Below are 9,672 nucleotides of genomic sequence, written 5' to 3'. Positions count from 1 at the left end.
TAAAAAAGTGAATTGTATAGATCATTTCGTGGATGTAAAAAAAATAGTTTCCATAACATAAGAGAATATCTATTCATTTCAATTTTTTTTTTCTTTTATTCCTTTCACTTCATTTTCACTTTAGTGTGATTTGCAATTAACTCTACACATTATTTTGTTATTAATGGATTAAATATTACACACAGTTCACAAAAATCTTTATTTTTAATTTATAAACTCAATTAGCCTAAAAACGATTGTATATCATATAACCCACCAAGAGAACACAATCATAAACCAAGTAACAGATTAAAAGTAAGACAACATTAATACACGTAGTGATGATCTGGAATCGATATTGATGTATTATAGTTATACTACAAATTATACAAGTCATTTAAGAAAGACATGTAAGTAGTTTTACATCAAATTTCCTTCAAATACTTGTTTGGTATTTGTTCTGCCAAGTAAATGTAGAAATGCCCCATAGCTCCGGTACGAAACTTGTTTTCATATACGGATTCTAGTGTTAGAATTTCACCATCTTCGATCTTGATAGAGCCGGGTTTAGGATAACAAACTGACATCCCAACTAGGTAACCCTTTTCATTTCCTGCTTCTTTTCCAGTTCCGTATTTTGGATTTGAAGTGCATAAAACCCTTCCATCCTAAGTTAAGCATAATCATAAATACAGAGATGATTCACTAAACCTTTTAATTCCTTATAAATATATAGAAGTACCAACAAAATTTATTCCTAATGAATATATGAATTACACAAAATTTAACGTTAGTTTATCTACATGATACAACTTATATGGGAACAGAAAATATCAAATATTACCTGTCCATATAGAGTAATATTGACAACACCAGTGTGCATATGAGCAGTGCCATATATAAGATAACCACCTTTTGTCATTGGAATGTTTGCTTTCTTAACATGAGGGAAGTCATTGTGATGATTTCTCGGGATCTTATACTCTGCCTATAACAAATTGAGAAATTTATTTTACTCACATACCGGCGAAAAAAGTAATTAATAGCCTAAAACTTTTTTTTTGGAAAATAAATGAATTTCAAAAGTTTGCTTATGATTTGTATAGTATTGTATGTATTGAAAAAATCATCTACCTGACAATCATGAATTAGTGTAGAACCATTTGATCTTACACGATCAGTTGAATCAAGTATATAGAACTTAAGAGGCACTTGGTGTTCATCCCAATCAACCCACTTTATTTTGTATCTTAGGGAAAGCTTTCTTGTTGGGCCACGAAAACCATTTCTTAATTTGCATTGTACGTTATCTTGACAACAAAAGAGTCCTCCTTTATAATTTCTAGACAATAATTGACCATTAATGCCCGTTGTGACATTGTAAAAGTCGTTTGGGAGATTCATAAGCTTACACCTACACTCTGTACAACCTTTTCTATCTTGTGTTCCACGTGTATCAATAACCATGATGCTAAACAACCATTTTTGTTTAAACCCATGCTTTATTTTTGTAGGATTACCTAATTCAACTGCAAAAGGATCTGGAAGATTTGAAGATGTTCCTCGCGATTCTGCTCCCAAGCCCCAATAATGTGGAAGCAAAAAACCTTGGCATGCACCATCATTTCTTTCGAATTCGATACCATTGCGAAGGTCGTGGGATTGTTTAATGTACTGTGACATGGTAATGTTTTCAATATATTTTACAGCAAACCAATGGTGAAGGTAAGTTTCATACAAAGGTACTGAATTACCATCTTCATCAACTACTTCAACATCAAAACTCTTGACCCCAATGTGACCTCTTGGAAATTCAATATCTAATAATGTTTTCACCACAATTTTTCCAGGCCCCACTTCAAAATTTTCAGACAAAAAAGTAGCAGACTTTATATGATTTTGATCAGACTCTACAACAACTGAGACAGTTGTGTCAAAGAGCAGCATCATTATTGATAATAAAATTATTGCTCCTTTAGAGATAGTCCTCATATGAACCTACAAGAAAATCGTTGCCATTAGCCATGAAAATATGCATGTAGGGTCATTCATTTGATAATCTTGTAGATGATTTAAAATGTAGTGAAAACATGGGAATTCGATGAAAAGAAAAGGTAAAGTAATAGAACGTTGATAATAAAAAGTTCATACCATATAAGAAAACGATAATGTGTTGATCATGGTGATGATTCGTTCTTAGATGGAGATGTATGATGGTTCAAATTTTAAAGCATGTAAATTTATACATAGATGAAATTAATTGCTAGTTTTATATATGGGGATCACTAAATGATGATTAATCTGGCATAACTAAATTTAAATGGATGTTAGTTGTCTCTTTTTAGTTGGTTGTACAAGGTGTTTCGTAATGTATTTAAACCTAAATTAACATGCATTGACATAGTTTTACAAATCTACAAAACTATTTGAAAACTTTGTAACTGTTTGTAGATGTAAAAACAACTTGATTAATGATTTGTTTGGGCAAACTTGACATGGTTTCACTTTTATAGGTTTTTTTTTTAAATAGCAACATTCTAATATTACATGATAATAAATTTTGGGTTAAATTATGCTAAAAAGATGAAAATAAAAAATACCAATCATATAAATTTAACCAAAAGAGGTTTATTCAAATAAACAACTAAGAAATAGAAAAAAAATATAATTTTAATAACATTAATTAACACACTTAAGACATAGAATATATTAGAAAAAAACAATTGTATATGGTGATAATTATAATATATAGTGTTGATTGAGTATGCATGGTATTTCTATTATCACTATTTCATAGTATTTTAGTAAGACATAAAATGATATTTCTATATGATTTAAATATATTCTAAATACCTCATAATTTATATAAGTTAATTATATTTTAATATTGTGCTTTAGAAGTTGACTTTTTGAATGATAAATTATTAGAAATAAAAATGTTTACAACGTAGCTATTACAAACAACATAACTCATCTTTTATAATCACAATAAACAAGTAACTCATTAGTGGAAGGTTGTGTACTTTTTAATATGCAAATGTTACGGTTGTGATATCATTTGTATCAAATACTGAAAAGTTAACTTCTGAATAATTCAATGGAAGAAAGATTATAAGGAATTTATCATCTTAAAAACACATATGCATGTTGCTCAATGTAATGCGACTCAGCAAACATGGACAACATATGTATAAATTAAAACGAAAAATTGTGAATGTACGTCAACAAATTTATTTTAATAGTTTTATTCTTATAAAACATAAGCATGCAAAAAAAAAAATCATTGGCATCTTATTATTAAGAAAAAAATGGGTTATTCAAAGATAATTGCAATCTTCATTAAAGAGGGACCATATGAAGATTTGAAAATCAATCGTATAAAAACTACATTGAATCTAAAACAACATCACTCTTGTTCTTGTCTAAAAGCTTATGAAAAAGGAAGAAAAAAACATGATTCTTTATTCCTAGAATTTATACTCATTTGATGTTGACTTTTGTTTGGAGTAAAGTGTCGAAAATCAAATTAAAACAATTTGTTGGTCTATTGACTCTAGTGTTATCATCATCGTGCCAAAGTAATTTCTTTACCAACCAATCAGGGGTACCTATAAAAGTTGCTCTGATGCTAAAGTTAACTCAGGTTCCAACTATTTAAACAATTAATGCTATAATAAAAGCATGATGATTGTTCGAACAACCATACCTTTGATCTGTATTTATAGTTTTCTTCATGGGCTTTTAATTAGATATGACTTAATTACAACCCAATTCTATTTAAACTTGCTTATTGGCATGTTTATGTTAATTAAATGTTTAGCAAATTTTAGTAATGACCGATCCGTTTTTTCAACATTCAAACAGTTGGTTATACTTCATTCTGCAAGGTTTGTACTGTTGATACATACAATACAACGTTATTCATCTATTAAGACGCTTACTGGTATTTACAAGAGAAAGAAATTTCTATTCGTACTTGAATCTTATCCTGAATCATATGATCAAGGGCCTACTAAATGTACCTCTTATCTTTAAACATCTTCAAGTGGCATGGCCTCTACCATTGAATCATAAGTTCTTCCCCTTCATATTATCTTCTCTCCCTTTCAATTTTTTAGTTGAATTGTTGTTTCAATTTCAAAATTTTGATATTCTTTTACCATGTACACACACATAATATATACATATATACTTACATACATATATATATACATACATACATACATACATATATATATATATATATATACATATATATATATATATATATATATATATATATAATTTAAGTTCTTCCACTCTGTTAGGTAAGCTTTCACATTAGTATAATTAAATCGATTTAACTTGTGTCCAATTGCATGCATCTAAGAATTTCTATTTTATCTTTTCTTTATATAATTGTGCTCTTATTTTTTTTATTCTAGTTGTTATTCCACTCTCCTATGCAAAACTTACACTTAATCTTATGAATTAAATCTATGTTTAGTGGTGAATATCTTTGATATTCATGTCGTTTATTCACTACAAAAAAATATTTCATTAGTAACCAATTATAGTGACAAAAAATTGTTAGTCACTATAGTGACCAATTTATATATCAATTTAAAAAATAAAAAATTATTGGTTACTAAAATAGTCACTATTATAAATAAAAAATTATAATTGGTCATTAAATTTATCATTAATTAATTAGAGACCAATTTAGAAACTAAGTCATTTTGGTAGCCAAAATCTAGGTAGCTAATTTTTAGTAATCAATTTCCTTTGGTAGCCAAAACCACGGTAGCTAATTTTAAAGACCAATTTAGTGATCAATTATATTTTTTTTTTCATAATAGTGACTATTTTAGTAACCAATAATATTTTACTTTGTGAATTGGTATCAAAATTGGTCACTATAGTAACTAATACCTTTTGATCACTAAAATTAGTTACTAATGAAATATTTTTTTGTAGTGATTTTATACTTTTGAAAATATAAGAAAATTGAAGTTTCAATACTAAATCATGATAAAACATATTTAGACAGTCGTAAAGAAAACTCCGCCTATAATAACACCGTCAACCCAAACCTTATTCTCCAATAACAAAAAGTCATTTTATCAAACAACTCTGAAATCCACCCATCATATCACAATTAACACAAAAATATTGCTTGAAAATAATAAGTGTTATTCCATCTCATACATACCAAGGATGGCTTACTAGAAACTTGAACCAACAATAGTGGAAAAAGAGTAACCTGTATTAGAAAAGTATTGTCTAACACAAAAGAACGTCACTAAAAAATGTGTACTAATATATTTTGTAATTAAAATCAATTTTTTTTACATTGGTCGTCCTAGCATTCGATAAAAATTTTAAATATACATCGTGTAACATTATTGTTTGTCTTAAATTTTAAGATTTACTTCAGATGTCTGGCCTAAATTTGTTTATATCTTTGCATGAAACACATTTCCTCCTCATTTCTCCCTCGCGTTGTTGATATTTTGGCTATCTTCCTTGGTTATTGCTCCGACGAATGTGCTCCTAGGTACATTGGTCATTTATAGTGTATTTTTCTTTCCTCTTAGTGAGTGGTTGTTTCTGTTGTTTGGGTTGTAGGTCAACAATTTTCATCGAGGTTAATGATCTAAACCTCCATTTAGTCTTTTAAATTTATATTGCGGTTGTTTTGGGGGATCTCAATCATGATAATGTATAAATGTATTTATTGAATTGTTGTTGCTTTTATAACGTGTTATATAGATGTTTACATTTGATATAAAAATTAATTGCTAAAATTAAGTTAAATAGATAAATGAAATTAGATTTTAAAATTTAAATTCAAAATATTAGGATAGTAAAAATTAAAAGGACTACTTAATTATGTAAGTCCTTAGGAGTGATAATTAAAGTATCTAATTTGTAGTAAGAATATTAATATATGTGTGTATTTTCAATACGTAAGATAAATAATAGAAAGTCTTGCAACATTATAAATTTTTATAAAAAATTAAATAATTCAATTTCTTATACAAATCAATATCAATATTATTATACATCAAAATTATTGTTAACAAAAAATGCATTTATTTAGATATATGTGCACAAAACAATATTTAGCTTTCATGATATAGAGGGTGATTGATTCATATTCAATTTTTCCATTATTTCTTTTTTCCTAATGTTCATTTTGGTGTGATTTGCAACTCACTCTACACAAGTGTTTTTATTGTTTTGGAACTCACATGGGCACTTGATTCACAACATCTTTTAAATTATAAGCTCAATTAGTAGACCACATTTTCTTAGTGTATTGTTAGCATGACAATAATTATATGTATACCAAACAATCCATCAATCAAATACTACAACACAAATAAAACCATCATAAACTAAGTGGTGATTAAAAGTAAAATAACAATAATACTCATAATAATAATAATTTAGAAATGATATTTATGTAATGAACCTATTTTTCAAATTAAATATCCAAAAACTAAACTTAGAATTGATGCATTAAGGTATAGTTAATTTTTTAAAAGGATATAGAATTTATTAAGAAATGTATTACTACTTAATAGACGAAGTGCAAAAGGTTTAACGTAACTTTATCAATAGGAATAATCATCCTAGATATTTTGATTTCCCTTCTACAAAAGTGAATTGTAAGGATCTCTACATGGATGTAATAACAATTAGCTTGCATAATACGAGAGAAAAATTACTATTTTCCACTTTTCTTGTTTATTCTTTTCATTTAATCTTCACTTTGGTGTGATTTGCAATTAACTTTGCACATTCTTTTGTTATTAATAGATCCAATTTGACACTCGGTTCACAAAAATCTTTATTTTTAATTTATGGACTCAATTAGCACAAAAATGATTGTATACCATATAACTCACCAAGAGAACACAATCATAAATCAAGTAGTGGATTAAAAGTAAGACAACATCGTTTATGTTGTCTCAGATTGTAGGTTAACGATTTTCGTTGAAGTTAATATTATCTATGGGAAAAATCAACCTCGATATTTAGATTTCCCATTTAAAAAAGTGAATTGTATAGATCATTTCGTGGATGTAAAAAAAATAGTTTCCATAACATAAGAGAATATCTATTCATTTTCAGTTTTTTTTTTCTTTTATTCCTTTCACTTCATTTTCACTTTAGTGTGATTTGCAATTAACTCTACACATTATTTTGTTATTAATGGATTAAATATTACACACAGTTCACAAAAATCTTTATTTTTAATTTATAAACTCAATTAGCCTAAAAACGATTGTATACCATATAACCCACCAAGAGAACACAATCATAAACCAAGTAGCGGATTAAAAGTAAGACAACATTAATACACGTAGTGATGATCTGGAATCGGTATTGATGTATTATAGTTATACTACAAATTATACAAGTCATTTAAGAAAGACATGTAAGTAGTTTTACATCAAATTTCCTTCAAATACTTGTTTGGTATTTGTTCTGCCAAGTAAATGTAGAAATGCCCCATAGCTCCGGTACGAAACTTGTTTTCATATACGGATTCTAGTGTTAGAATTTCACCATCTTCGATCTTGATAGAGCCGGGTTTAGGATAACAAACTGACATCCCAACTAGGTAACCCTTTTCATTTCCTGCTTCTTTTCCAGTTCCGTATTTTAGATTTGAAGTGCATAAAACCCTTCCATCCTAAGTTAAGCATAATCATAAATACAGAGATGATTCACTAAACCTTTTAATTCCTTATAAATATATAGAAGTACCAACAAAATTTATTCCTAATGAATATATGAATTACACAAAATTTAACGTTAGTTTATCTACATGATACAACTTATATGGGAACAGAAAATATCAAATATTACCTGTCCATATAGAGTAATATTGACAACACCAGTGTGCATATGAGCAGTGCCATATATAAGATAACCACCTTTTGTCATTGGAATGTTTGCTTTCTTAACATGAGGGAAGTCATTGTGATGATTTCTCGGGATCTTATACTCTGCCTATAACAAATTGAGAAATTTATTTTACTCACATACCGGCGAAAAAAGTAATTAATAGCCTAATACTTTTTTTTTGGAAAATAAATGAATTTCAAAAGTTTGCTTATGATTTGTAAAGTATTGTATGTATTGAAAAAATCATCTACCTGACAATCATGAATTAGTGTAGAACCATTTGATCTTACACGATCAGTTGAATCAAGTATATAGAACTTAAGAGGCACTTGGTGTTCATCCCAATCAACCCACTTTATTTTGTATCTTAGGGAAAGCTTTCTTGTTGGGCCACGAAAACCATTTCTTAATTTGCATTGTACGTTATCTTGACAACAAAAGAGTCCTCCTTTATAATTTCTAGACAATAATTGACCATTAATGCCCGTTGTGACATTGTAAAAGTCGTTTGGGAGATGCATAAGCTTACACCTACACTCTGTACAACCTTTTCTATCTTGTGTTCCACGTGTATCAATAACCATGATGCTAAACAACCATTTTTCTTTAAACCCATGCTTTATTTTTGTAGGATTACCTAATTCAACTGCAAAAGGATCTGGAAGATTTGAAGATGTTCCTCGCGATTCTGCTCCCAAGCCCCAATAATGTGGAAGCAAAAAACCTTGGCATGCACCATCATTTCTTTCGAATTCGATACCATTGCGAAGGTCGTGGGATTGTTTAATGTACTGTGACATGGTAATGTTTTCAATATATTTTACAGCAAACCAATGGTGAAGGTAAGTTTCATACAAAGGTACTGAATTACCATCTTCATCAACTACTTCAACATCAAAACTCTTGACCCCAATGTGACCTCTTGGAAATTCAATATCTAATAATGTTTTCACCACAATTTTTCCAGGCCCCACTTCAAAATTTTCAGACAAAAAAGTAGCAGACTTTATATGATTTTGATCAGACTCTACAACAACTGAGACAGTTGTGTCAAAGAGCAGCATCATTATTGATAATAAAATTATTGCTCCTTTAGAGATAGTCCTCATATGAACCTACAAGAAAATCGTTGCCATTAGCCATGAAAATATGCATGTAGGGTCATTCATTTGATAATCTTGTAGATGATTTAAAATGTAGTGAAAACATGGGAATTCGATGAAAAGAAAAGGTAAAGTAATAGAACGTTGATAATAAAAAGTTCATACCATATAAGAAAACGATAATGTGTTGATCATGGTGATGATTCGTTCTTAGATGGAGATGTATGATGGTTCAAATTTTAAAGCATGTAAATTTATACATAGATGAAATTAATTGCTAGTTTTATATATGGGGATCACTAAATGATGATTAATCTGGCATAACTAAATTTAAATGGATGTTAGTTGTCTCTTTTAGTTGGTTGTACAAGGTGTTTCGTAATGTATTTAAACCTAAATTAACATGCATTGACATAGTTTTACAAATCTACAAAACTATTTGAAAACTTTGTAACTGTTTGTAGATGTAAAAACAACTTGATTAATGATTTGTTTGGGCAAACTTGACATGGTTTCACTTTTATAGGTTTTTTTTTTTAAATAGCAACATTCTAATATTACATGATAATAAATTTTGGGTTAAATTATGCTAAAAAGATGAAAATAAAAAATACCAATCATATAAATTTAACCAAAAGAGGTTTATTCAAATAAACAACTAAGAAATAGAAAAAAAATATAATTTTAATAA

At 28.4% G+C, this 9,672-nt stretch overlaps 2 protein-coding genes across 2 annotated transcripts; both read right to left on the bottom strand.

Annotated features, from left to right (window-relative positions):
* Nucleotides 1-404: 404 nt before the first annotated feature.
* LOC114165185 (uncharacterized) lies at nt 405-2,211 on the bottom strand. Its single transcript, XM_028049847.2, has 4 exons — nt 2,131-2,211; nt 1,114-1,977; nt 824-967; nt 405-647 (listed from the first exon to the last, which is right to left on the bottom strand). Exons 1-4 carry the CDS (start codon nt 2,158-2,160, stop codon nt 405-407), a joined length of 1,281 nt encoding a protein of 426 aa, XP_027905648.2. The 5' UTR covers nt 2,161-2,211.
* Nucleotides 2,212-7,420: 5,209 nt separating this feature from the next.
* LOC114165183 (uncharacterized) lies at nt 7,421-9,227 on the bottom strand. Its single transcript, XM_028049846.2, has 4 exons — nt 9,147-9,227; nt 8,130-8,993; nt 7,840-7,983; nt 7,421-7,663 (listed from the first exon to the last, which is right to left on the bottom strand). The coding sequence occupies exons 1-4, from the start codon at nt 9,174-9,176 to the stop codon at nt 7,421-7,423; spliced, it is 1,281 nt and encodes a 426-aa protein (XP_027905647.2). The 5' UTR covers nt 9,177-9,227.
* Nucleotides 9,228-9,672: the final 445 nt, after the last annotated feature.

This window comes from Vigna unguiculata, chromosome 10 (genome assembly GCF_037176805.1).
Source record: "Vigna unguiculata cultivar grain cowpea cultivar isolate G323 ecotype 2 chromosome 10, ASM3717680v1, whole genome shotgun sequence".
Classification (NCBI taxonomy): domain Eukaryota; kingdom Viridiplantae; phylum Streptophyta; class Magnoliopsida; order Fabales; family Fabaceae; genus Vigna; species Vigna unguiculata.
This window is presented reverse-complemented; position numbering and strand designations above follow the sequence as displayed.

Bases quoted from the DNA above. Each gene is read 5' to 3' on its own strand.
- LOC114165185 (XM_028049847.2), bottom strand. From the start codon at position 2,160: ATGATCAACACATTATCGTTTTCTTATATG. The intron at 1,978-2,130 runs GTATGAACTTTT...ATTTTCTTGTAG, and splicing joins CATTATCGTTTTCTTATATG to GTTCATATGAGGACTATCTC. The intron at 648-823 runs GTAATATTTGAT...TGCTTAACTTAG, and splicing joins ATATTACTCTATATGGACAG to GATGGAAGGGTTTTATGCAC.
- LOC114165183 (XM_028049846.2), bottom strand. From the start codon at position 9,176: ATGATCAACACATTATCGTTTTCTTATATG. The intron at 7,984-8,129 runs GTAGATGATTTT...AATTTGTTATAG, and splicing joins CACTAATTCATGATTGTCAG to GCAGAGTATAAGATCCCGAG. The intron at 7,664-7,839 runs GTAATATTTGAT...TGCTTAACTTAG, and splicing joins ATATTACTCTATATGGACAG to GATGGAAGGGTTTTATGCAC.